The 26,956-nt window shown below is 52.7% G+C and overlaps 1 protein-coding gene and 1 long non-coding RNA gene across 6 annotated transcripts; one reads left to right on the top strand and one right to left on the bottom strand.

Annotated features, from left to right (window-relative positions):
* The first annotated feature begins 28 nt into the window (after positions 1–28).
* On the top strand, positions 29–24,996 carry LOC123645811. Its single transcript, XR_006737713.1, has 5 exons — positions 29–2,092; positions 8,577–8,718; positions 20,270–20,321; positions 22,192–22,404; positions 24,001–24,996. It is a non-coding gene; the product is annotated as an uncharacterized LOC123645811 (long non-coding RNA).
* On the bottom strand, positions 6,009–26,956 carry PHF19 (PHD finger protein 19). Of its 5 annotated transcripts, none has more exons than XM_045562297.1 (15): positions 26,764–26,956; positions 24,197–24,397; positions 23,647–23,728; positions 21,071–21,166; positions 20,484–20,584; positions 19,777–19,925; positions 17,290–17,385; positions 16,467–16,535; positions 16,163–16,283; positions 14,305–14,372; positions 12,911–13,072; positions 12,281–12,368; positions 11,454–11,539; positions 10,413–10,508; positions 6,009–8,510 (listed from the first exon to the last, which is right to left on the bottom strand). In XM_045562297.1, the coding sequence occupies exons 2-15, from the start codon at positions 24,380–24,382 to the stop codon at positions 8,168–8,170; spliced, it is 1,743 nt and encodes a 580-aa protein (XP_045418253.1). In that variant the 5' UTR covers positions 24,383–24,397; positions 26,764–26,956; the 3' UTR covers positions 6,009–8,167. The 5 variants fall into 5 exon arrangements, with proteins under 5 accessions (XP_045418253.1, XP_045418255.1, XP_045418254.1 ...); XM_045562299.1 differs by lacking the exon at positions 26,764–26,956 and adding an exon at positions 24,933–26,496; XM_045562298.1 differs by lacking the exon at positions 26,764–26,956 and adding an exon at positions 25,443–26,496.

The following is a 26,956-nucleotide window of genomic DNA, read 5'->3' as shown; positions in this document are numbered from 1 at the left end:
GGCTGAAGGTTCCTCGGTGTGGCGTCATCTGGGGCGCCGCACAGTTGGTCGCACGGTGTGGTTTTCCAGTCGAAGCCTTGCCAAATTCCCGGCAAGCGGAGCGGCGAGAGTGAGTCGGAAGTCAACGGCCTCCCCGGCGGCCTCCCAGCTCCAAAACCGAGCTCTCAGCTGCGGCGACAACGGCAGTTGCGGAGGCTGCCTTGGCCAGGGCAGCAACTTAGACCACCGTAGGCGGAGCGGAGGCCTTGGTGGAATCTTGATCCCGGGCCAGAGACGTATCAAGAGGAGGCGGAGGGTCATGCCTCTGGAAGACAAGATGAGTATTCTCGAGAAGCTGGACAAAGGCGTGAGTCAGGGGGAAGTGTACTGCCTTTTTGGCGTTAATCAGTCGACCGTGCGCACCATTTAGAAAAACGAGAGGACCATCGGGCCAGCGTGGAGAGAATGTCACCCATTTGCTCCAAGCTGCTGTGCTTTCCTTGTGATGTAAACATCGAGAAGATGGAGACTCCGTTAACTTTTTGGGTGTACCATCAGACCATTGGGGGTGGGGGTGGGAGGCCGGCATCTGACCCCAAAGGCTAGTTGCAACTAGACCAAACATCTATAAGGAAGTCGTGGAAATCTCTGGGGAGGGCAAGCCAGATGAGTTACATGCGAGCAAGGAATGGCTTGAGAACTTTAAACATCGCTACTGTCTGTGAAGGACGAGATTGATGAGGTAGGAAGGACAGTTAAATGCTGAGTTGGCATCCCAGTATTCCAAGCAGCTGGAGAGACTGATCAGAGAAACTAGAGGCTCTCTGCGCCTCAGCAGATCTTCAACGCCAAGGAGATGAGCCTATTTTGGAAATGCATGCCTTCGCGTACTTTTAGGGAAAAAGACAAAAATCCGGAAAGACTAGAGGAAGCTAAGCACAAGATTTCCCTCATTTTTTGGTGCCAGTGCCTCAGGTGACAAAATGATAAAACTGCTGCTGCTTTACAAAGACCATAATCCCACTTGTCTTTTGGAAAAAGCTAAAAAATACCTTCCTGTTTTCTGGCGATCACACCCCATAGTATCAGTAACTGCTGCCTTCTTTTTGGGTTGTTTTCATAATTGTTTTCTCTATTAAGTCTGAAGTTATTTAACAAAAAGTCTGGAATTCAGAGTGCTGCTAATTGTGGACAGAGGTCCCAATCATCCAGACTCATTATTCTTTGCTCTTTCTAATGTTTATATTGTATTTCTCCCTCAGGAAGGCACTAGTTTTCTCCAGCCCTTGGATCTGGGTATAATTGAAGCATTCAGGAGATACTACACCAAGCATGTATGTTTGACCACTTGCTAACTGTGTTGGAAAAAAACCCTCTCCTTAGTTTGAAAGAAACATGGCAACATTACATTACTGTTGCTTTGGTAGTGATAAAAGAGGTAATGGATGGTAGAGAGCCAGCTACTCTTAATAAAGCATGGTGGAAACTTTGAGAGGATGTTGTGAGTGATTATGCATATTTTTCTAGAACTGATGAAGAAGTTGAAAAGTCACAGTGTTTGCAAAACAGATTTTTTAATTCATCAGTATCAAGGAAAGTGAAATTAATGAGCTACGCAATTTTCAATCTTTGGTCATAAATAAAGCAAAAGAGTTGAAGAAAGAAGGAAGACAAATGATAAAGAGGAAGTAGTGTGGGTGAAGGAGGTGGATACAGAATCTGAGTCTGAGTCCCGATCAGAATCGGATAAGGGACAGGAGAAGGTAGACGATAAGAAGAAGCGCTTGGATCCTCCAGCAGCAGCACTCAGGATCTTGATATATCTGAAGAAGATGCTCAAGCAGTGAATACAGAATTGAACTTTGGACTCTAACCTTGAAACTGAATCTGGAGAGAGTAGAGGTTCCTACTCTCCAGAGGCTGGTTTTCCAAATAATAGTTCATCTCCTGCCCCTTGTTACCCCAACGTATCACCTTCATCACTGCCATCATCCTAATCATCACCAGCCACACATCCATATCATTTAGTCATTCAACAAACATTGAGCTTAAATTATGCAGAGTCGAGCTAAACTTGGGGCCATCATCTCAAGATATCATCTCTGGATCTGAGGTAAATGGTCATTAACAGTACTTATTAATGTAATAGGTAATAGGTATATGTATAGGTAATAGGTATAGAACAGCGGTCCCCAACCTTTTGGCATCAGGGACAATTTTCATGGAAGACAATTTTTCCATGTATGAGGGTTGGTTGGGGTGGGGGTGGGGGTATGGGTTTCAGGATGATTCAAGTGCATTACATTTATTGTGCACTTTATTTCTATTATTTTTACATTGTAACATATAATGAAATAATTATACAACTCACCATAGGTTGGGGACCCCTGGAGAAGATCATGGTCTTGGTTTTAGTGAACTTAAAATGTAAAGGTTTTGTTAGGACCACTCGACCTCATTTTATCTAACCATATTTTTTCTACAGATCTTCAATTACAAATGGAAATTTTCTGAATTTACCTTGGTAATTGACAAGAGACTACTTGCTTTTGAAATGGTGACATGGCCTTATATTTTATAAGCATTCTTACCATTCATCTTCTCTTTTAATGTTCACTTAAGACCTACGAAGGAGATGTTAGCCCTTCCTTTACCAAAAAAAACCCCAAAAGCTCACAGAAAGGTTAAGTAACTTGCCTATGTAAATGACAGGACTAAGGCTAAAACTGATTACTATATTTTATCAGACACTTTGCTAAGAAGTATATCACCCCTTCTAGAATTTATAATCCCAAATGGCAAATAGGTGAACAGGTAATGACAATGAACACAGAGGCTGTGAGCTGGCAATCTGCAGGCCAGATTTGGTTAACAGATGTGTTTTGTCTGGTCTGCCTAGTTTAAAACAATTTTGAATGGGTTTCCAGCATTTCACCTTCTCTTTTTCTGTTTAAGATACTATTTACATACAATAAAATTCACCAGTTTAAGTGTATAGTTGAATTTTTTAACACTTTTCTAACTCCCACCACAATTAAAATATACAACGGTTTCCTTAAACAGTTTACTTGTGCCTCTCTCTATCCTCACCCCAAGAGTTGTCATCATTTTAAAATTGGGATACTTTGCATTAAAAAGCTGAATTAAAAGTTTGGGAACCCTGGCCACAGTGGAGTCTGCATTCCAGAAGGGCAACAATCACTTAATTTGCTGCTTTTCTTACCTGTTTGCAGCTCCCTGCAGCTTAAGTTAAATGCTACCACAGCAGTGTGTGCAAAGTGCCTTCGGGGAAGAGCACTGTGGGAGTAACTCTGGGAAAGGCCGCTTGGGGCTGCCATCCTGGGGAAAAGAATGGGTTTGCTGGGGAGAGAAATAGAAAGCAAGAGTGTTCCAAGCCAAGGAGAATTTAGAGGGGAGATCCTGGGAGGAATGGGTGCTGTAGGGGCCAGAGAGACAGCTGTGTGTGTGTCACTTGTTTTTGTTGGTGGGTTGAGTCTCCTTAAATTGGAAGAATTTTGTGTATGTGGTTTGTTTTCTAAGAAAAATTTATGTCTTTTCATCTGGACGTCTCTGGAGATTTTATGATTTTTTGTATATTTGAATGGGAAGGGGAAATAGTATATTTTTGCAAGTGTTTTCGGTCTGGTGTGTTGCTTGGGTTGTATGTTTCAAGGGAAAGGGGTGCCCAGTGAAAATTCCTCCCTCTCTTTTCCCTCTCCCTCCACTGCCAGTCCTTCTGGCTAGCCTGGCTGGGGTGGGGTGGGTAGGGCAAGGGGGCAGGCCACAGGTGGCAGGTGGCCCTTGGTGCCCGCCCAGCAGATGCCCACCCACCGGCGGCAGTTCCACCTTTTGGTGCCCCTAAATTACCTGGGCATATGGTGCCCTCTGCCAAGCTGTCACAGCCTCTATCTTTGTATGCCTCCTGTCTTTGCCTCCTGGTCCGCTGCAAATCCCTGTACCTCCCTTGCATTTGATAAGTCCCTTTATAGGCCACAGATCCTATAGAGTGTTGGCTGCTGTGGCCAACTCTAAAGGAAGAGCGTTGTTAGTTTTTAAAACATCTGTGTGCTAAGTTGATCTGGCACTTGAAAACTTACTGTCTTGTTTTCTTCTCACCACAGATCTGGAGGTTGGTGACAGTATCTCCATTCTACAAATAAGGGAACAGGTTTAGAGGAGTTGAGTGATCCACAGGGTCTGTATAACTCCATCTTTCATGGTCTGGGCACTATTCCAAACTGTCCTCCCACAGTGATGCTGTGGGAGCTAGGGCTAGGACCTAGACCAGTGTTTCCGTGTGGGAAGTCCTTCCCAGCAGTTCTTAGCATATTTATGGTTTTTGACTCCACAATTCCTAGAAAAATCAGCTGAGGAAATGAGGAAAGGTATTTGTAAATACCCTGTTAATACTAAAGTTTGTGACTACAGACATTTCTGGTTTAAAGAAACCCAACTTCATCAAATAAAAAATAAGAGCAGGAAACACTAACACACTAACATGCCAAGTTGAAGGTTAAAAGAACCGAGACGGGCGAATATAAAAGAGAAATGGTCACCATTGAATGAGTCAGTCTTGCTTTTGGTTGTTGCCATGTTATAAGTGTGTCTGTTCCTGTCTGCTGCTAATGGTGAGTTTTTCTTGCAAATAATTTGATAAACATAGTATATTTTATACAAATACTGTGGTATTCTGTGAAGTAAACTTTGGAAACAAAATACATTTCTAAGTTGGCAATTTAGACACGTGATTGTGTGTACTATTGTTAACCTTGCTAGGATATTCAAGTGTTAATTGAATATATCCAATAAATGTTCCCTGGCATTTTCCTGTCTTTAACTATTCCGTATAAGCTACAGTTCTTTTTAAATACTACTATGCTTAATATGCCTATTAAAAATTTTCCAGATACCCATAATAATGAGGAAAAAGAGTATGAATGATTTTAAGAATAACTTATGAATTGGGGAATTTCTGAGAATTCTGATTTTTTATTCCTAAACTCTAAAGGTAAATGTTTGTTGTGAATTTGGAAATATTAACCTAGACTGCAGAGAACCAGACACTCTCTTGCTTAGGAGGCCCACTGAGCTTAGGAGGGCCGGCCAGTGTATTGCACTCACCGTAGAGCTTGGGCTAGAACCCTGTCTTTCCACACCTAGTGCCATTTACTTTTCATACCATTGCATTTATTTCAGCCCAGAGAATAGCCCACACTACCCCCACCCTGGGCTCCCATTGTGTTTTTATGCCAAGGGCAGCTAAAAGGTTGAAGCAGAAGGAGCAGTAGAAAGAAAGTATTAATAGTAAATGAAGGGCAGACATTAACACAACTGAGCCCTTCACTCGGGGGATTAACAGGCTACACTTTACCCCTGAAACGGTAGAATTCAATTGAACCCATGGTCTTCCCCATACAGCTGACCTTCTTCCTGTCCCTTCACATCTATTTTTTTTCCTCTCCAAACTGCCCTGAATTTAGAGAAGTTTAAAGTAATAATCAGTCACATACATGAAAAGTTCCCTTCCGACACTTGGGGAGCAGGGGGTGGCAGGATTATTACTGGCATTTGAAGGGGGAGAAAACTGAAGCAAAGGAACCTGACCAAAGTGGTACAGGTTATAACTAACAGAGCCAGGTGTGGAGCTCACTTCATGTTTCTAGAATTGTGTGCCCATGTGTACTGAGTAATGTTTTCTAGTACCTGCATTTAAGTATTTTGACAGGGTCGATTTCATTTCCTATCTTTTACCTCTGGTTGGCCCTCAGCTGTTTTTTACCCCCGTGGATCAGGTACATACAGTAGAGAAAAGGTTCCCCATTCTTTCTGGCAGTAAGAGTGAGAATATTGCTGAGAGAATGTTCTAGGCAGTGGTAAGAGTAAGTTGCAAGGTGGCCAGAGGATGGGCCCCACCATTCTTCTTCCTCAACCTCCAGGAAACCCAGAGCAGAAGCCAGAGCCAGTTTCTTCTGGTAATTCACTCTGGGGAAGATAGGTGATTTTTTTAAAGGGAGCTTTTAAATTGTAAATCAGACACATTAATTATAACTTTAATGTAACAAATGTTATTAAAAGCAGCAATTCAAAACCATGAATCTTTTAGAAGGTGCAAAGGGTTACGGGGTCAGTTGGCAGTAATGCAGCTATGATCTGGTATGAATGAAATGCTGGAGTGGGGAGTCGGGGCCACCTTGTTAGGGCTCCTGCTTCCCCAGGTAGGGAGGACACCACCTTCCCTCCTTTCCTCTCTTGAAGCCCAGAGCCCTCTGGAGCCTGAGTAGGGAAGGTGCAGCTGTACTGTAACAGGCCATGCTCATCCTGGGCTTTCTCAGAAGTCTGGAAAGGAGGCCTGGGAGGCTGCTGTGTGCTCTGAAGCCAGGCAGGAAGCCACAGATTGCATCCCAGGCCCCACACCCCTACTGGGCTGGGGGCTGGCTTCTCAGCTCCCCTTCCACCTGGCCCCAGTTGGAGGCCCCAGTGGCAGCAGCTGTGGGGCTGAGAGGGGGAAGAACTGGGCCCAAGCCAGCCTGTCCCTGCCTGGGCCTTGCCAGGGGAGCAGAGGGAGGCAGGTGGGCTGTACACAGAGGGTGAAGTCCCTTTGAAAGGCACGATGGCAGCAGAGGTTTAAGGCAGGGGGCATCTCAACTACCTTAGGGACCCCGTGAATGCTCACAGGTGAGGAGGGGACTCAGGCCTAGTAATGGAAAACCCAGCTTCTCAGGCCTCGGTCCCCCTACCTCTCACTTTTCCACCCACCTTCGCCTTCCCGCTGGCGGCCCGCAGAACCCACCCATGCTGGAGGCCACAGCAGCAGTTGGCAAGGCTGGTCCCCATCTGGTGCCCACCCCCCAAGTCAAGGCACTTCTTTTCATTTTCCAATCAAGTGAGTCAGTTTCTAACATCTCTGGAAGCAGCAAAAATGAGGGGTCCCCTTCCCCCTCCCAATTTTGGTTTCCCTCCAGATGAGGGAACACTACCCCCACTGGCAAAGGTTTCCCTTTGAGGGAACTGAGTGATACAGCCCCTTTAAAAATTGCAGCCTGTCCCAAAAAGTGATGGTGAACTTCTGGGCAGGGCAGGGGATATGGAAGAGGGTGAGTCCCCTGTGCTTCCCTGTGGGGCTGAAGGAGGGGCAGGAGCCGAGCTCGCACACTGAGTTGCAGCACGAGGGCCCTGCAGAGGGCCAAGGGCGGGAGCCAGGCTGGCCCCACAGGGAATGTGTGCCGCGCGTGCACATGTGGTGTGGAGGCGTGTGTGGAAACTTCCGTGTGAGTGGATGTGTGTTGTCTGGCTGCGTCCGTGGTGGGTCTAGGGCCGGGAGGCACCGGAAACAGTCTGGGTGTAGCACGACATGGCTGCCCTCCCTCCTGCCTCCACTCCAGCAAGGCTAGGCCCAGGTCTGTGGCAATGGAGGGGTGTGGCCAGAGAACCAAGAACTTCTGGGAGCTCCACGGCTGACTCCCGCAGCCTTCACTCAGCCCGAATACCTGGGCCCTGGTGCCCCGGCCTTCGGAGGCAGACCCAGCTCTTTGCCCCTCACATCCGAGAGTCTCGGAGTCTCTCCCCCCTCATAGGTGTTCATGGGGCCCTTCTCCCACCCCCACCACCTCTCTCCGAGGGCAGGAAAGTGGGAGGGAAAAGCTCCAAGAGGCAGCCTCTTATCCTCCTCCTCCCATTCTCTCTCAAAGGTTCCTGTCCTCATAACGTAGTCCTAGAAGGACCGGCTGCCCCACAGGTCAGATGTAAAGATACCCACTGGAGGGACAGTGTGCACACATAGGATGTATAAACACACCCAAAAGGGAAGAGAGAGGTTAAGGGACAGAGCTGGTGACAAAGATTCGGGCCTCAGGAGAAAGGGTCACAGAGCCAGGGAGACACAAATTCAGAGGAACGCGTAAAGAGTTGGGGGTGTGGAGTGTGGAGACACTGGAAAATAGCCAGTGGAACCTTAGGGACACAGGCGAAGGGGTGACGAGCCTGAGGAGGCCCTAGAGCAGAACTGGCACAGCAGAGACACAGGCCTTGGCCTTGGCCTGAGAGGCAGACAGGCAGGCAGGGCCTTGGCCATGCACTTGGAGCTCTGTCCTGCTTCCCTCTCCCACCCCAGCCCGGAGAAAACTGGAGCCTATGGCTTCTGCTGTCCCTCCTTTGGTTTTCAGGGCTCCTGGCCTCCCCCCAGGGCTAGTCAGTAAGGGGTGGTCCCTTCCCACTCCACCAGGTACTGAACCTTGCCCTCAGGCGTGACCCTCCTCGCCAGCACCTGGTACTTCTCCCCACAGGCCAGCCGCCCAGCTGCGCCGAAGTAGTTGGTGATAGATGACTTGAGGTGGGACAAGGATGAGTCATCTTCACTAATGCTCTCAAACGTGTGGCTGTCAATGCCTTCTTCTGGCCGCTCGGGGCCTGAAGCCCCCTCTGCACTGCTGTCCGAGGGGCAGTGTCCACCCAGCTCAGCCGCCCGCCGCTTTGCCCGCAGTGGCATGTATGCTTTGGCTGCCAGCTTCCTCTTGCGGCTGCCCACTGTCCGTCTGTGTCGGGAGGGGGAGGGGACAGTGATGGAATGAGACGAGTGATCATAAATTCCTCTCCCTAAGCACTCTCGCAGGTCCCGGGCACTGTGCCAAGCCTGGCCATGGGTTATCTCACTGGATCCTCACAGCAGCCCTGTGAGGAGGGAAACTGAGGCTGCAGAGAAGTAACCAGCTGGGGAGACACTGAGCCAAGATTCAAACCTAGGTATGTCCAACTCTGAGCCACGTGCTCTTCACAGCCAGGACCCCAGCACCGCACAAGCACAGGAGCACCTTCCCTGAGCCTCCCAAAGCCGTGCAGTGCAGAGGCCCTGCTTACACCGCCTTGCCCCTCACCAGAGCTCACGTGGAGCCAGATGAGTCACACGGAGATAGGCATGCGGGTTGTGGATGGAAGGACCCTGTACCCCAGAGCCTGAACAGAGAGACTGACGGACATCACACACACACACACACACACACACACACACACACACACACACACAGGCAGAGGCGTTACAGAAATGGACACCTGAGACAAGGTGCACATTCACAGATGCCCGGGGGCAGCAACCAAGACCTGAAGCACTAGTAGAGCCAAAGAAACAGGAAGAAATAAACGGAAATACAGATGCAACCACAGAGAAACATAGACAGATGTCAGGATTCGGAAGGACTCTGAGACATACCTCTATAGGCATTATGGTTTTTTTTTAAACCCACCTATAACCTATAGGCCCCCTGCTTCGCGATGTCCCACCCCTGCAGGCCAAACCAATGCCACCTTCCACATACTGACCCACGATCTTCCGTGTAATTCCTGTCTCCGTGAATGCACAAAACCAAACTGCAGCCCAGCTACTAAGGCACATTTTCTCAGAACCTCTTGCAAACACGTCCTCCGGGTTGTCAGTCACACACACTCAGCTAAGATTAAACCTCCCTCAGTTATTTTACATAGTTTGGGTTTTTTCCCGTTAACATGGGGATATGTTCTGAGAAAAGGCAATTTTGTTGTTGTGTGAGCATCATAACATGTTCTTACACAAACCTAGATGGTACAGCCTATTACATGCCTAGGCTATACAGTATAGCCCATTGCTCTGTTAACGGAAAAAACTCAAACTCTGCAAAATAATTCAAAGAGCCGAGCGTATGTGACTGATGACCTGGAGCACATGTGTTCAAGAAGCACCAAGAAAATGTACCCAGCATTATACTTTTAATTCTACCTTTGTAAGTGCCTCACATATCCTAAAATACAATTCGAGGAGCCTCAGAGTTCAGAAGAAATCCTCATGCTTTGCAGCACCGCTCTCCCCGTCCGTGCTGCATGAGGACCGGCTATTGCCAAATTGCTGTACCCTTGGCCAGGCCCCCCCCCAGGGATTTCTGTCCCCTCTCCCAGACCCTATACCCTACACAATGGCATCTTCCATCTTCCTTCCATCTGGCTTCCAAATAAATGGCTCTTTCCCTTAGAGTCCCCAGAAGACAGATACCAGATTCAGGCAGCCCAGAGCCAAGGTCAGGGGACCCTGCAGTCTGAGAGGCACAGACATGCAAAAGCATGGCATGCAGAGGCCAAAAACCCCGGAATGAAAGAACCTCTGGTCAGACAATCCCAGAACTGGAATTGTCCAGCGAGAGGTGTCATACAACCTTCTGCAGCAGGTGAAGAGCACCCTATAGGGGCAGAAGCGCAGCAACTGAATGCTTATATTTAGCCCCCATCTAAGCCCCAGTGACTCAGAACCACAGGGTCCCAGAGCCAGATTCACACAGTCACAGAAGTCCAGGTCCCCCTGCCGAGACTCAGATATACAGAATGAGCCACATGTCATGGAAGCGGGAGGTGGAGGGGCTGGGAGGAGTGATGGTACTTGTAAAATCTGAAGGCCAGACCTCCAGGGAGCTCACCTGGAGTCATAGGAGAGGCTGGTGGAGGCGGAGCCAGAGGTGCTGGCGGCGTCTGTGGAGTCCACATCCGAGAAGAAGGTCTGGCCTGAACTGGCACTGAGAAGGGGGAGAGGGTGAGCCTGCCGCTGGCCCACCCAGCAAGGTCCTGCCAAGCTGGTCCTCAGGGGCCCTTGGGAGCTATCAGCCGCCTTTCTGCCACACCTGCCTGTCCATTTCCTACCCATCCAGCCTCCAAAGCCTTCCCTGACCACCCTCCCCTGGTGCTGATAGAAGCACTGGTGACAACTAATGAGCAGGATCTGGGGCACTGGTGTGACGCTTTACAAGTTAAAAGTACTTTCATTTGCATAGCTTATTTGAGGAAAACAGATGAAGAGGTTCAGAGAGGTTAAGGAATTGAGCTAAAGCCACACAGCTAGCACTGATAAACTGGTTCTGGAGCTCAGGTCTGTATGACTAAAGCCCTCGCTCCTTCCTCCAAGCCCTCAGGAAAGCACTGAATGACCTTTAGTAATATGGGAAATAAAATGATGGAAGATGCAGTCCCTCCCCTTGGAAGGGACTTGGGGGGCTAGCAAAGGCTTCCTGGATGAGCCAGGGTCATCTTGAGTTTTTAGATGGGGTAAGGTGGGGCAAAGGGTATTCAAGGCAGAGGGAACAGCATGAGCAAAGGTGAGGAGGCATCAGGCAGCACAGTGAGTGTGGAGTGACCACAGCAAATTGGGCAGAAACTGTAAGGCAGGATGGGGGCAGGATGGGGGCGGCAGGGCGGGGCAAGGCAGGCCTTCATCGCTGCCCTGGGCCCAGGGATGTTATACTGAAAGCTCCAGTGTAAAAAGGCCCTTCAGGCAGACCCATGCCACAAGGACCCTTCTAACTGGGGGTTTCAGAATGACCCTCGGGTGCTCCCACCCCCTCAGAAGGCTTTCTGCTCTGCCCCTTCCAGAGCCTTCCTGCACTGCTGGGGAATGGAGGTAGCTTCCCCATGTGGTTCCATGCCAGTCTCCAGAGCCACCTGTCCACTAGGTCCCTCACTGATACCTTTTTAAACTCTGGATTTCATCCAGCGTGAAGTCAAATATGCTGGCGAGGTGGTGGTTGGTGCTCCAGGCAGAGGTGAAGTCACTCTGTGGACACAGGAAGGAGAGGGGAGTGGTCAGCTAGTGTGGACCAAGTCCGCCTCCCACGAGCACCCAGCTGAGGGCCACACAGGCTGCCTGCTGTCCAGCCAGGGCTGAGGGTAAGGCCTGTCACTTCCTTGTTATTCCCAGTCCTCACCAGGGAGCCAAGTCTCCCCAGTCCTAGTCCTGGCTTTGCCTCTAGTCGACTGTATAACTTTCACCTCTCTGGGCCTCAGTCACCTCAACTGCAAAATGAGGACAATAACCCCTGTCCTGCTTCACTCTTAGAGGTGTCGGGAAGCAACGTAAAATTTAATAATTGTAAAAGTGCCTTGCAGACTGTAGCGTGCTGGGAGATGAGGTGGTGTTTAGCATTTCTGCCCACAGGGAGGGCTCCAGTCAGGACGCAGGGCTACTGAAGAAGGAAAAAAAGTGTTCCGGAGCCTTGGTGACTCAGGACAGTCACTGCTCCACCCTGCCCTCAGTTTCCCCATCTGGACAGTGAGGGAAAGAATTCTGCCTGCTCTTGCCCCCCCCACTTTGGGTTCTTGGGAGAACTTGGGGAGATAAAGGAGAGGTCTTGGAGTGCCGGGCTTTCCCTTGTTTAGCTGTAATAGGAACTGGCTTCTCCCTGAAGGGACGTGGGAGAGTCCCCTGGGCCTGGGGGTCGGAGTTTTCCGCACAGGAATCCCTGATATGTGCTGACCCTGCGTGCGAGTATGGAAAGTAAGAAAACAAGGAACTAACACTGGGAATAGCATCTTCCAGCAAAAACTTTGACCTTTTTCTTCTATAAACTCGCCTTTTCTGCTGCTGGAATTCGTGAGGCAACAAACTGTGGAGACAGAAAAGGGAGAGGGTGGCCCAGTCAGAGCCTGAGGGCCCAGAGGGAGGTGCCGCAGGAGTGGCAGGACAGGGCTCCAGACAACAGCAGCACCCTCCCAGGGAGGCCTGGGGCGCAGGGGGGTCGTGGGGGGCACAGTGGGCAGAAAAAGAAAAGCTGCCTCCCCACGCGCGTGCATCCAGACGCCCTGCCCCCTAGCCAGGATGAGGGGCTCTGCTCCGCCAGGAGGGCCAGGGACCCCTCACACACGTCGCCTTCCCCTTCGCCTCCGTGCCCAAGTCCTCATCCAGCAAGGCTGGGCCCCACGATCTGGGTCTCCCTCCCTGAGGCAACAAGGGGCTGTGGTGGAAGGAGTCGGGGTCTGGGACCAGGTCCCGCCCAGCCACTAACTAGCGCTCGGGGTGCCTGCCGCTGCGCTAGCTGGGCCCAGGTCCTCCTGGCTTCCTTGGATGCCATAGACTCTCTGGGGAGCTGGGAGCAGAGAAAACACCAAGCTGGGCCACAGCCCTAGCCCCCGGGCCCAGAGCACTGACCCAGGCTTGCTCTTTCCTCTCTTACGCAGCTCGGAGGAGGCGCCGCTCTCGCTAGGCATCAGTCCCTTGTCGGGCAGCAGCTTCCCTGGCGGGTTGGGGGGGACGCGGATGCGCAGGCGGAAGATGCATTTCTTCTTCTTGATCTCCTTGCCACAGAGGAACCTGAGGGTGGGCAGGGGGAGGAGACAGCTCTGGAGTGTGTCAGCGCATCCTCCTAGGGAGTGGAGCAAGCCTGAAACAAGCCCCCTGCCTCCCTGGATCCAGAGCTAAAATCCAGAGTAGCCTCTGGAGACGCTGGGATGAGGAGTCGCAGCCGGTAACTGAGGTTGTAGCTGGTGGCTCCCCTGTCCCTCATGCATTACTGTGGGTCTTGCTGCTCTGGTCCCTGTCCTTCTCTGCCTCAACCAACTCCAAGGCCACCTCCTACAGGAAGGCCTCCTCCAGCTCACAGCAGAACTGATACTAGATTCTACCTCATTCTGTTCTCGCCTCTCCCCAGAAGACCCAAAGCACCTCCAGGCATTTTCCTCCTCCCTTGCACACTGCAGAGGTGACTCAGACACAGCACTGCCCTCAGGAGACAGTCCACTGGGAGGGCTGAAGGCCTCATGTACTGAAGAGTCTGGGCCCCAACCCATGAGCATGTGGAACGGAGGGTGAGCAGTTTTGCCTAGAAGCGTCTGGAAAGGTTTCATGGGAGCAGGGACCTTTTCTCATTTCCTACTGCAGCCTCAGCACCTAGACAGGGCCTGACACAGAGCAGCAATTCAATGCTTGTTGACGGAACAGGTGAATAAAAGAGTCACCTGGGCAAAGGGAAGAGTACGAGCAAAAGCATCGAGTGGGCAAGGGCTCAGTGTGGCTGGCACCCAGAATAAATAAAGCAAAGGGACAGTGGCAGAAGACATGGGCCAGGCTTGATCTTAAAAGGCCTTGAATGCCAGATTAAGGAGCCTGGTACCCCGCTGTGATGGTGGTGAGGGACGCTGTCGGCTGTGTGTGCCGAGAACCCCAGATAGGAGGACATGCGCTGGGGGACGGGTCAGGAGGCCGCAGCCCACCTGAGAAACGATGCATTGATCCCTCAGTGCCTGGCCCAGAACCCTAGGTGGCCAGAGCAGGAGGGGCCCTCAGAGAGCAGGGGTGCACCCCCCTATGGAGATGAGCCCAGAGCCAAATGTGCCAGGCTGCAGGGGTGGTCAGGGAGGCTCCACAAAGGCAGTGGGGCTCCCTGGATCTTGAAGGATGGGAAGGGTTTATGGAGTCAAGAAGAAGGAGAGGGGGACCCAAGCAGGAAGCACAGTTCGTGCAAAGTCTAAGAGGTAGGAAGAACTTTTAGATTGACATCCCACCTGTGGGGGGGCCTCAGCCTTCCCTCCCCTCCCCACACGCACCGGCTTTTGTAGCTGTTGAGAGCGTTGAGGAGATGCGGTCCTCGATCTGTCACGGGGGTGCTGGTGAGCTGAGGGGAACAGGCCAGCAGGACAGTCAGACCCAGGCATGAGGCGTGGGGGAAGCCCCAGCCCCTGTCCCTCCCTCCTCTCCATCTCCTGACGCTTCTGGTCCTCCAGGCGAGGACCACTGACTCACTCCATGATCTCAGACAAGTCTTTTCACCTCTCTGAGCTCATTTTCCCCATCTGTAAATGGGAGAATAACTCCTGACCTCAGTGTATCAAAGAGCTTTAACAATGTCCATACCCTTGACCCAGTAACGCACTCCATGGATTGCATCATGGAATCTGTATTTGCAGATACAATATGAAACCTGAACAAACTTCACTTACAAAAATGTTCCTGTGGCATTGTTTCTAATGGTGGACAAATGGCAAAGGAAGTATATGCCCAACAGGAAGAAACAAGTAAACTGGTAGAAACCAGTGCAGCCATTAAAAATGTTTATGAATATTCTATAATAATATGGAAAAGTATCCTATAATGTAAACTCAAAAAAATGATAGAAAATTGTATATGCTGTATCATCTAAAGCATGTAAAATGAAAACATATGCATAGAAAAGAATCGAAGGAAATGTACCTATTTCCTTTCTGTTCTTTCTAGTGTTATTTCTAGTTATTTCTGAGTGGTGTGATACAGGAATACAGATTTTTTAAAAAGTACACTTCCTTATACTTTAAAAATTTTCTACCAGGAACATGTATGATTTTTCTTTTAATAAATCACACAAAAAAGTTATTTTAAAAAATACCAACTCTACCAATCTTTTAAGACTTTATATTATGTATATCTTTTATAAATTATCAAACACTGTAAATGAAGACATTTTATATATAAAACCTTTTGCAAAGCATAAAGATTACTTTAAAAAAAAAATCCCTGGGCCAGGCTCAGTGGCCCATGCCTGTAATCCTAACATTCTGGGAGGCCAAGGCAGGAGGATTGCTTAAGGTCAGGAGTTCAAGACCAGCCTGAGCAAGAGTGAGACTCTGTGTCTATAAAAAAATTTGAATATTAGCCGGGCATGGTGGTGCATGCCTATAGTCCCAGCTACTTGGGAGGCTGAGGCAGGAGGCTCACTTGGGCCCAGGTGTTTGAGGTTGCAGTGAGCTACAATGACACCACTGCACTCTACCCAGGGCGACAGAGTGAGACTCTGTCTCAAAACAAACAAAACAAACAAACAAAACAAAAGCAGAAACAAAAATCCCTGTCTTATCAAACAGGGATCTGGGGCAGTCAGTGGAGAAGCTGCATCACTCTGTATGTGGTGGGGCAGATTCTAAGGGTGTCCTTAGGACAGGGGCAGAGCTGTGCTGAGGGGGTGGTTCAGAAAGCCTGGCTCCAGCTCTGGCTCAGCCCCAGAGCTCTGCTGAGCACAGGCAAGTCACTCTCGACCTCTGACATTCTGAGAAAGTCTTGGTGTGTTACTTCACTCCATGGATCCGGGGCTCCCAGGCCCCTGGTGACCCACTGTTCAGAACAGGCTCAGCAGGGGTAGACCTTCTCCACTCTCCATCCTAGCCAGGAAATCTGGAGTGGGTCAAATGCTCAGCAGAGAGCCCTGCTCCAGCCAGATGTGATCCAAGGCCCCAGCTCCCCACAGCTGAGTCAGTGAGTCCCCAATCGCCCACTGTCGAAATCTGGGCTCAGGAAGGCCCTAAGAGGGCACAGGCTCAGAGGCCTGGACTCAAGGATGCAGCAACTCTAGGATGAGAACTCAGAAACTTAGATCCTAACCCTGAGCACACCTCTCTGACTCCTGCCACTCTGACATCCCATGGCCCTGCATACCTTGCCAAGCTGCAGGAGCTCCCAGTGGTGGTTGACAAAGGCCAGGATCTCCTCAAAGTCAAAGTACTTCTTCTTGCTCTGCACCCCCAGGTTATAGAGGGCCAGGTGAACCACGTCCACCCTGGGCAAGGGGGTAAGGAGGTGGGGCAAGGTGAGGCAGAAGCCTGCCCAGCTAGGGCTTGAGCCTCCTGGGTCAGGCTGGGAGGCAGCTGGAAATGGAATTGTTCCAGGAGGGAGGAGGGAAGTGGGAGGGCAAGAGCTGGGAGGGGGAAGGGTGGGTTGGGGCCAAGCCCCACTCTCTCACCATCGCAGGGGCAGCCTCTCAATGTACTCTGGACCCTGGTTACACACGGAGCAGAAGAACAGGTAGAACCTGTGGGTGGGTGGAGAGGGGGCCTGTGGTAGGAGGGGCTCTAACACCCCACCCCGGTCCAACCCTTCCCTGCCGACCTGCCTTCCCTCAGTCAGCATTCTCACTCCTGGGACTGGTGGCCTCTAGTGGGTAAGGACCCGGCAGGACTAGGATGAAGAAATATTCCCCTATCCCTTCTAAACCCTACCCCAACCCTCTTCCCAAATACTGCTCTGAAGTATGGCTAAGTTCATAGGGAGTGAGCTGAGCTAGACTGGCTGCAGTGGTCGCCCTCTTCCCCTCTGAGACAGACTCACACACACACAATCACAAATGACTTGGGACATCAACCAAAAGACATACAATATCTGGTTTGACATACATAATGCCTCCATTAGCTCCATGGGTTAGAAGCTGGATCAAGACATCCAGTTCCCCAGTGGCTTCTAGCAACCCTGGGCAGGGGTGAGGTGGGGACTATGTTTCCCCTCCTTCCCCACACACTTAAGAGACTGGGACTTAGGGAAGGCAGGGATTTGTTTAAGGTACCCCACTAATCAAGGCAACTAGGGAATGTAGCCCTGCATGTTTCTTTATTGCCTGGAATAGCCAGGGGCTCCCCTACCCTGAACTGCCTCCCATAGACAGGTAGGTAAACATTACCATAGACCCCTCCTTGTCTGGGGCCTGGTAGGCCATCTGAAAGAGTTGCTGCTGCCATCCCTGGCCCCTCATCCCATTCCCCAAGGCTCAACTGGACCAAATTAGCACCTACCGGTCTCCAAACATCATGGGCTCATTGAGGCACTGGGTGCAGGCTTCGTGGAACCACTGCCTGCACCGGTAACATTGCAGCATCCGCAGGTACCATCTTGAGAGACAGAGGAGCCAGGATCAGCTGGGACCACACTCCCAGGCAAGCGTGGGCCTCAGCAACCTTTCCCACTATAGACTTGCCCTCCCCCAGTAGAACAGGAAGAGAACTCACAGTTACTGAACACCTAGGCTGTGCCAGGGGAGGACCTGGGAGCTGGGCACATACTATCTCTTCTGATCTCACTATTTGGCAAAAGATGGGCCACTGTACCCATATTACAGATGAGTCAGAGGTTAAATGCCTTGCTCAAGGTCACTCAGAAGGCAAGTGGAGGATGGTGCTTTGAGTTCCAGTCTTCCTAACTTCAAAGCCATCACTTCCCCTGCCATGCCACACTGGAGCCCCATCTCTGGACACGTTGCCTCCCAAACACCAATGACAGGGAAAGGTTTGCCCAGGAGACTTCATGGGAGAATAATGGTTCCTGAAAGCTACGTGGGGGCAGGACATCTGGTGCTTCCCACCTGGGACTAAATCTACCTTACCATGGCCATCAAGCAAACTACTCACTGAATATGAATGAAGAGTAAAAAGTTATTCCCTTGATAACTATCAACGCTTTGTTCACTCCTTGACAGGTTAAAATGCAGATTCCTTGGTCCACTCCAGACCTATTCAATCTTTGGGGAAGCCTCTGGGATGCATTTTTAATAATCACCCTGTGCAACTCTGCCCAGTAAGTGTTGAGAAGCACTGCCTTAAGGCTGCAAAGGTTTCTGAAAGCATTTCTCCATCTGTTATCTCTTAGGCCTCCCAACACTCTGGGAAGTTGATGGAGCTGAGGTAATTAAGCCCATGTGAGAGATGAGGTAGGCCAAGTGATTACCCAAGTTACTCAGCTGGGCTATAAGTCCTGCCTCCAGACCCTTGGTTATCCACAGAGCCTGGGGCTGAGATTCAGGACTTCAGAGGGTCCCGAAGGCTGCATTTCCTGAGGGCAAAGACCCTACCTCTTTCATCTGTGGTTCCTTCCACAATGCCTGGTGCAGTCAGCCCAAGGGAGCAGGCTCAACTGTCCATGGCTACATGGAGGCCCAGTTGGCACGGAAGGATCAAAGACTCTTGCCCCATCCAGGGCAAGGATCCCCTCCACAGCATCCCCAATATATGATCCCCAGCCCCTGTTTGCACTTCTCCAAGGAAAAGGATTTTAATATTTCACCAATAGCCTGTTACATTGCTTTGACAATGAAAGATTATCTTGACTTCCATGCATTAGTAGCCCGACCACCATCACATTTTTAAAGTGCTTACCAAGTGCCGGGTACTGTGTGAACCTTTATGTGAATTATATAATTCACGCCCTGCTCACAAACCACCACAAGACGGAGAAACGATTAAGAGAACTGAGGCTCACGGGTTGCCAGCTGAGGGGCAGAGCCAGGGTGTGGACGTCCTGGGAGGATCTGGACCGATCGGGGGCCTAAGCTCTTAACCACTCAATACTTCTTCCCTTCCCACGGTGCCCCGAGGCCACACCTCTGCCCTCTACCCTCAGAGCTCTAGAGTGACAGACACTACCAGGAGCCCGGCCCTAGGGCCTTAATCTTCGGTTCGCCCCCCACGCCCCGTGAGGTCCCGCTCCTTCGGTCCCCACCCCGTAAGCCTTACCTTAGGGGACCTCCCCTTGAGACCCCGCCTCCTCGGATCCTGTTCCCCGGGCGACTCTCCGGGCCCTCCCTCTTTACCCCCTCCCCCCGCCACCGGATGCTCTCTAACCTGCTCCGCCTCCCTGGGGCCCTACTCCGGCCCGCCAGGCCCGCCCCGACTCTCCGGGTCTACCCTTCGAGACCCCACCCCGGCGGCTGACACTCCAGGCCGGCCCCCGAGGCCCGGTCCCCGTGGCTGGCGCTCCAGGCCTGTCCCCCAGGCCCCGCCCCACGGCTGACAGTCCAGACCCGCCCCCCGAGGCCCCGCCCCCGAGGCTGGGGCTCCAGGCCCGCCCCCCGGACCCCGCCCCACGGCTGACACTCCAGGCCGAACCCGGAGGCTCGGTCCCCGTGGCAGACACTCCAGGTCCCGAGGCCCAGTCCCCGTGGCTGGCGCTCCAGGCCCGCCCCCCGAGGCCCCGCCCCGGCGGCTGACAGTCCAGACCCGCCCCCCGAGGCCCCGCCCCCGTGGCTGGCGCTCCAGACCCGCCCCGAGGCCCCGCCCCCGCGGCTGACACTCCAGGCCCGCCCCCCGAGGCCCCGCCCCCAGGGCTGGCACTCCAGGCCTGTTCCCCCAGGCCCCGCCCCGCGGCTGACACTCCAGGCCCGCCCCCCCGAGGCCCAGTCCCAGTCCCCAAGGCCTGACTCTCCCGGCTGGCTTCTGTCGGGCCGGCCCTGCCGCCTGATTCTCCCGGCCCTGCCCCGCCTCCCTGGGGCCCCGGCCCCGCGGCCTTACTCTCCGGGCCCGCCGCAGTAGCAGTAGCATTGCTGCTGATTGGTGCGGTGGGGCGAGTCCCACTCGAGCTCCTCGGGCTGGTAGGACAGCACCATCTTCACCGCCTGCAGCGTCCTGGCGATGGCGCCCTTCTTCAGCGCGCCGCCTTTCTGGGGGGAGATGAGGACCTGAGTCAACTGTCGGGTCCCAGCCGGGCCACACGCCCGGGCACACGGCTATCAAGGGAAATGCTGCCCAGGGTTTGGGGGTACCCGCAGATATTCCAATGTAGTCAGAGACACAAAGCTTTTTCTCACCAATTCCAAACCATCCCCTCTATCCCTGAAAGATCTCCATTCATATTAATAATAGTATTAATAGTAATAAGCACAGAAAGGTGACAATTTTCAATATGTATTGAGGGTGGACATTACATGGGTTTTCTCTTTTAATAGTAAAACACCATTTATTGGGGTCCTCCTACTTCTGACACCAAATCCGTGTCCATTTACAGATGCGGAAATAGGCTCAGGAAGCAATGGAACCTGGCCAAGGACAGACAGCTGGTAAGTGGCAGAGGCGCCCTCTGTCTCCAAAGCCCAGGTGTGGCCCTTCGGCTTGGAGTTCAGGCTCTGTGATGGGGAGTCGGGCCTGAGCACAGGGGTTCTCTGGGCTGCCCGACTGGAGGAGGCAGGAGGAGCAGGGGCTGGGAGGGACGGAGGGCTCACCCGCACAGCCAGCGCGAAGATGCAGCGTCGGCAGAACCAGGGTGTGAGCAGGGGCCGGTCGGCACTGCCTGCTATGGGGATGTGGCACTGCTGGTGGTAACCTACGGCAGAGGAGCGGGTAGTGAGTGCCCATAGGAAGCAGTGGCCCAAGGCCAGGCTGCCCAAAGGTGGCAGGGCTGGGAGGGCTGCGGGAAATCCTGGGAGTTCTGCCTGCCAGCTGCCAGGGCACTGGCTGGTGAGGCCCACCAAGGCAGCCAAATCGGTGTCCTGGCTGGGGACTAAATGACAGCATTGGCCAGTGGGGGAGGGAGCAAGGTCTGGCTTCGGTGCCTGTGTCCCATCTTTCCCACCCAACCTCTCCACCTAGGGGGGCCCCAAACTGCACACCCCCATTGTACTTTCCCAGCTTTCCCCAAGGTCTCCTCCCCGGCCCTGACTCACACAGACTGGCCCCTTTTTATCCTAGAGCTCCAAGAGAAACAGGAAGCCAGCCGAGGCCCCAGCAGTCAGAAGCAGTGCCCTTAGTGGCTAGTGTGGGGGGAACTCACAGGTCAGGGCCTTCTCAGTGCCCTGCTCCCTCCACTCACCCAGGCCACACTTCCCACAGATGAGGATCTCATTCAGCGGCCCTGATGTCTTCCCCAGGCAGATGTTGCACTTGGGCTCCTCTCCTGGAACACCGGCTGAAAGAGAGGCCCTGTAGGGTCAGGTCCAGCTCACGGGAATTAGGAGAGTTTTACAATTGGTCCAGGTGCTGAGCCGCTCCTGTGTGCTGGGCTTAGCGCTGGGCCCCCTGTGCTACCTCATTGCATCTCCACAACCTACCTTTAGCCCATTCTAAAGATGGGGAAATTGAGGTTAGGTACCTTGCTTAGCTAGTAAGTAGGAGATGTGGGATTCAAACCCATGGCTGTGTGACATCAAATCCTCTGTGCTTTTAACCACATCGTACTGCCTCTCCTGCCTGATTTAATTTGTTTTGTTAAACAGTTATGTTAAATAATTTTAAAAAATTATATTATGGGACAATAATAGGATGTTAAAATGAAACCCCATGTTCTCATCGACAATTATGAACACATGGCCAATCTTGTTTCAACTATATTCCCACCCACTTCTCCTTCCTGTAATTATTTTGAATCAAGTCCCAGATACCCAATTATTTTTCCATAAAGATTTCAGTACGCATCTTTGAAAGACTGGGACTCTCTTTTAAAAACATAACTGCGCAACTTTATTGCACCTAAAAATTAACGCAGGTGCTTAATAACATCTACAAATTCAGTTAGTGTTCACATTTCTAACTGTCCCCTAAATAAAAATGTCATAAGAATTTTAAGTCTGTTCTTTTAAATCAAGACCCATATAAAGTCCACACATGGTGACTGGCTGATGTTTTTAAAATTGCTTTTAATCTACAGGTTCCCTCTCCATCTCTTTTTTTTTTCTTTGCATTTTTTGATTGAATAATAAATATGTTTCTATGTGTGAAAAGTTTGTATGAATACATTAAACACATTAAACACTTTGTCTTATTAATGTTTCCCCAGCAGACTAAACATTTTATAAGGGCAGAAATGGTATCCCTTTATCGCTGTGTCCCCAGGACTTCATGTAGAGTGTGGCGTGTAACAAGTGTTCCAAGACATGTTGGTTAAATACGTGGCCAGGAAAGAACCTTGTCTCTTACTCCTGAATCTGTCCCCAGGAAGCTGGTGCCCAGAGTGGGTCTCCGTAAGTTCTCACTGGCTTAATGAAGCAATGGATCAATAACTACGGTGGTGCCCAGCCTTCTGCTCTCTTCTTGGGAGATGCCAGGGGGCCATCATTCTGTCTGGGCGGAGCAGTCATCTGGCTGGGAGACAAGCCGGTCCCCAGCACAGGCTGGTGCACGGTGGGCTTTTGCACAAGGTCTGCTAAGGTAAACATTCTTTTCCATCTGGCTCCTATGCTTTCTATAAGACCAGGAGAGGAGATCCTCATTGCTTTGGGTCTTTATATGATAAATTTAGGGGCTTGGAGAAGAATCACTCTACACTGGCCACAAGTTCTTGGAGAAAGGGGCAATTTGAAAGTGCTACTAACTGGCTGGGTTCTGCAGCCTCTATTTGGCAGGCTTCTTGGAATCATCTCTTATGGTAACAAATCCTTGATGAACTACTTCTCTATGACTCAATAGCACTGAACTAAGCATTTTTCGTGGATTATCTCATTTAATAATCTTCCCAACCACCCTGTGAAGCTGGTGCCTTCATTATCTCCTTTCAGATGAAGAGACTAAGACCCGGAGAGGTCACGTTACTTGCCCTAGAATATGCAGCTAGTAAGTGGCAGAGCTGGAACTATCTGACCCTACAGCCAGCCTCTCCCTCTGCTAGGGCTGTGTCTCTTTTCCTGTTAGAGCATAAACAACAAACAGGTTTTTCCTCTCATGCCAACTCTAATTGACGGGTACTGGCCGCTTGGAGCTCCATGTTGGAAGCATATGAGTGTTGTGACTGACGACTAATGCCTGTCGTGTGCATGGGGAAGGAGAATGTTGGAAAGAAGGTCCCCGATTTGCCATCTCTGTAAGATAAAGATGCCAGCTTTCTGAGGGCAGAGATGAGACCTGACTCTGCTCCCTTTCAACCCTGAAGCTTGTCTAGCTCCAGCCAGGCCTCTCCATCCTCACCCTGCCTGGCCCATCTCTGCTTTCGGGGTCTTTCCCCCACTCCCCTACTCCTTGCCCCATGGATAGAGTCGCCTCCACTAGTTTTACTCATGTGTTAATCGGGGCCATGCTGGCAATTAGAGGTGACAATTCTGAGCACCTGGGCCCTCCCCTTTCCGAGCCAGACACCCAGAGCTTTGAGGCAGCAGATGCCACACAGCAAGGAAGCAAACACAGGCCTGAGACCCAGTCCCACCCGCCTAGCACCTCTCTGAGCCACATCCCCACCTGCCCTGGCCCAGTCACAAAGTCTAAGCACTCAAGGGGCTGACAGATGTCCTAAGTGCCTTGCCGAGTAAACACACAACTGGTCACCTGATCATCATCTCAGGTGGGCCTGGGGGCCACGGACAGGGGCAGATGCCAGGAGTAAGAGAAGGAAAAAGTGAAGGCGGTGGAGGCGAGAGGGCCTGGGGAGGGTGGGGGACCCAGGATTTTAGGCAAACTCACCATGCTGTATGTCCTTCCACAGGACCCAGTATTTGGAATTATCTTCGAAGGTCACAAGGCAGCTCTGCTTAGAACTGCTGACCTGGGGAACAGAGAGGGGCCAATGTGAGGAAGGGCTGGGGAAAGCCTAACTGGAACATGGTCTCCCTCCCCCATTTTTGACTCCTTGGGCTCCAGAAAGCAGGGCGAGCCTAGAGGGGTAAGCGGGGTGGCTGTTCCTACAGGTGCTGTACTCCTTGTCACTGGAGTCATCCAGCCAGGGACTGGGGATGCCAACTTGGTGGGAATGTTGAGGACAGAACAGGCCAGGTGGTCATCTGTGATCCTCTCCAACCTGATTTCATTGTTTTGCAGGCCCTCAGAGCACTTTTCTAAAGAGCTGGTTGGATGACGTTGGCTCTAAGAACGGCACCTGTGAAACCAGGCTCTGGCTTCTCTCACTGCCAGCGGCTGCGGGTGAGGGACCAGAAGGAATTCCCCAGCAATCCCCCCATCACCGGTCTGAGCGCCAGGCTGGAGGATGGGCAGGGGCCCGAGAGGAAAGGTTTACCCTCTTGATCTTCCCGAGGTAATACAGTCCGTCTGTCCACCGGCACAGCACATACTGGCCTTCCGTCAGCTTGGACATCAGGTCTTTGAAGTTGTTCTTGGCCTTCGCCAGGGCCCCCTTGTTGGGGAGGTGGCTGGTGGCACCATAGGAGTCCCGAGTCCCTGGATCCAGAGCTCGATTCTCCATCAGCTTCCGCTGACACTGGGAGAGAAAGAGAACGGAGCTTTTACCTCTTGCTCCCCTGCTCCAGAAAGCCCAGCACGAGAAGGGAAGAAACGTCCACATTTGTAACCTGTGCTAGGTACAAGACATGTTTATTATTTCACTGAATACTCATGACAACCTATGAGGAAGACATTAGTATTCCCATTTTACAGAAAGGGAAACCGAGGTTTGGTAAGAAGAGGCTCATGGACCAGAGGCAGAGCCACGGTTCATAATTGAGGGAGCTCAGTCCTGTCTCTTCTCACCCTCACTGTGCTGCCTTCCATAAAGAATGGGTCTCTCAACAACACAGAGCAACGTCCCCTTCCCCGGGGGCCTCAGCCACACTCCCTGCCTCAGGAGGTGGAGGCTTTATCCCTTTATCCCTTAAGCAAACACACTCCGTGTTCTCTGGGTGAGGGCCTTCTCCAGGTGGTGGTGGGCCACCTCCCCCCAAACACAACAGCACACAGGCACTGCGCGGTTTTATACCCCCCACCCCTTGCCTGAGATCTGTCTAGAGAAAAGTCACCTAGAAAGGAAAACTCCTGGGCGGCTTGTGAACTGGTGTAGACTGGGCCATCTGTGTCTTTGTAATCCCCTTTCCTGTTCTCAATTATGGGAAGATTTAATGGAAACCAATTCTGGGACATTTAAATCCACTTATGCTTTCACCTAGATGCACATTTGCTCCAAGCCGTGGAGTCGTCCCCACGCCAGCCCCTCCATACCTCTCACCATGCTATTCGGTGTGCGGCTTTCCCATCCCTTCCTCTCTCCCCGCTAGGGAAACCCCGGCAGGAGTACCAAGGAGTCTCCAATCAAGGAGCGCCACGGCCTGCCAATTCCAAGCGCAATGGCTTCTGGCACTCGTGCATCCTCCTGTCTGGGTCTCAGTTCAGGCCTCATCTTTTGCTAGAGCCATTCTTTCACCACTCGCTCAGTAACCGTTCCCCGGGCCTGTGCTCGCCTCGGCCAGACACCTGGGCTGGGAACGGTACCGCCAGGCCTAGCGCTGGACAGGCCACTCCTGCCTTCTTACCTCTCACCACACTCTTCATCAGGCCGCCAACTCTCTTCCAGAAGCCTCTGGGGCTCCCCGGTGCCTTCAGTGGTGGCCAGAGCCTCCCCCAACATCCTCTCCTCCTCCTCCCCCTTCGGGCTCACCTGGCTCCATGCCCCTCCGCACACTCCACTACGGCCAGACACAGCCTCCCTCTGTTCCCTGCACGGGCCACTCTGGTCTCCCCCCTCTCCGCACGGCCCTGGGCACCTGGCGTTATGACTATCTGCTGACAGGAGACGGTCCCGTGCCTGCTGCCGTGGGAGTGCGTGCGTGCACTCCCGTGAGACCGCGCAGGACGGCGTCTACAGCAGTGTGCCAGTGCGTATGTGAAACCACATACATGCGTGTGCGTGTGTGGCCCGGGTGAGCAGGGCACTGCAGGGGTCTGGGCTCCACAGATGACGGCTGGCCACGTCCCCATCCACCCTGTTCCCCACCCCCCCATAGCGCACAGGCACCGGGCAGGGGATGCAGTCTGAACCCCTGCCCTCTCCCTGCCACCTGGCTCCCCCGGCACTGCGAGGTCCCCGCCCGCCGGGCCTGGGGCCAGGCGGAGGCGGCGGCAGGTTCACTAACTGACACTTCCTCCCCCGCTGCGCCTTTGGGAGCGGGCCCGGTCGCCGCACCCGCTCCAGCCCGGCCGGGCGGGGGCCCCCGGCTGGTGGCCCCCACCCCCGCCTCTGTCCTCCCGGAGCGGGCCCCCGCGGGCTGTGATTGGCTGATTCAAACCCATCTGCAAAGAAATGCCTGTTTGCGGGTTCCCGTCCGCGTCCAGTTCAAATCCGCGGCACCCGGAGCGCGGGGCCGGGCGGGGGCAGGAAGCGAGGATGATTCATGCGCCGGGGCCTCTCCCAGGGCGGCCGTTGGCTTTTTAAAAAGGGTGTTCAGGAGGGGGAAAAAAGATTGCACAAGGACCCTTCAGGTTCGGGCGCTCCGCTCCGCAGTCGCGCCGACGCCGCGCTCCCCCCATCCCAATCCCGCCGCAGCCGGACTTCGGACGTGAGCAAAATCGCCAAAGCCCGTCTGGCCTCCCCCCACCCCAACAGCAAAAGTAAAGATTCGGGGCAAGGAACAACGACCTGTCACCCACGCCTGCCAAGGCTCGGGGACCCGGGTGGGGCTCCCGCTGCCCTGCGGGCACTGTTCGCCCCCAATCCACACCCCCCGCAGGACTCCAACCCGGGGCGTCCGACCCGCCAGAGTTCCGGAGATTTCGAAAGGAGAGCGACGTGCGCAGGCAGAGCAGAGTGTGGCAGGGAGTCCCCGGCCGGGCCGGCCGCCCGCAGGCGGAACTTACCGCCAGGCTGCGTGTCTGCCGGTCCCACTTGGAGTCTGGCCACCAGGCGCATCGGCGGCGGCGGCGGCTGCGCTCGGCCCGCGGCTGCCCGGCCGAGTGTCCGCCCGCGGGGCCGGGGTCGGGGTCTCGGCGGGGGCGGGGCGGGGCGGGGGCGCCGCGGGGAGGAGGGGGAGGCGGCGGAGGGAGGGGCCGG

Source organism: Lemur catta, chromosome 10, assembly GCF_020740605.2.
Source record: "Lemur catta isolate mLemCat1 chromosome 10, mLemCat1.pri, whole genome shotgun sequence".
Lineage (NCBI taxonomy): Eukaryota > Metazoa > Chordata > Mammalia > Primates > Lemuridae > Lemur > Lemur catta.
The sequence above is the reverse complement of the archived record's forward strand: the minus strand, read 5'-3'. Positions and strand labels throughout refer to the sequence as shown.

What these genes read in the sequence shown, in the direction of transcription:
- PHF19 (XM_045562296.1), bottom strand. Translation starts at nt 24,481, where the DNA reads ATGTGGACGTTTCTTCCCTTCTCGTGCTGGGCTTTCTGGAGCAGGGGA. An exon ending in AGAGGAAAGAGCAAGCCTGG is followed by an intron (nt 12,369 to 12,910) that starts GTCAGTGCTCTG and finishes CTGTCTCCACAG; the next exon opens with TTTGTTGCCTCACGAATTCC. An exon ending in AGCCTCTCCTATGACTCCAG is followed by an intron (nt 8,511 to 10,412) that starts GTGAGCTCCCTG and finishes CTCCCGACACAG; the next exon opens with ACGGACAGTGGGCAGCCGCA.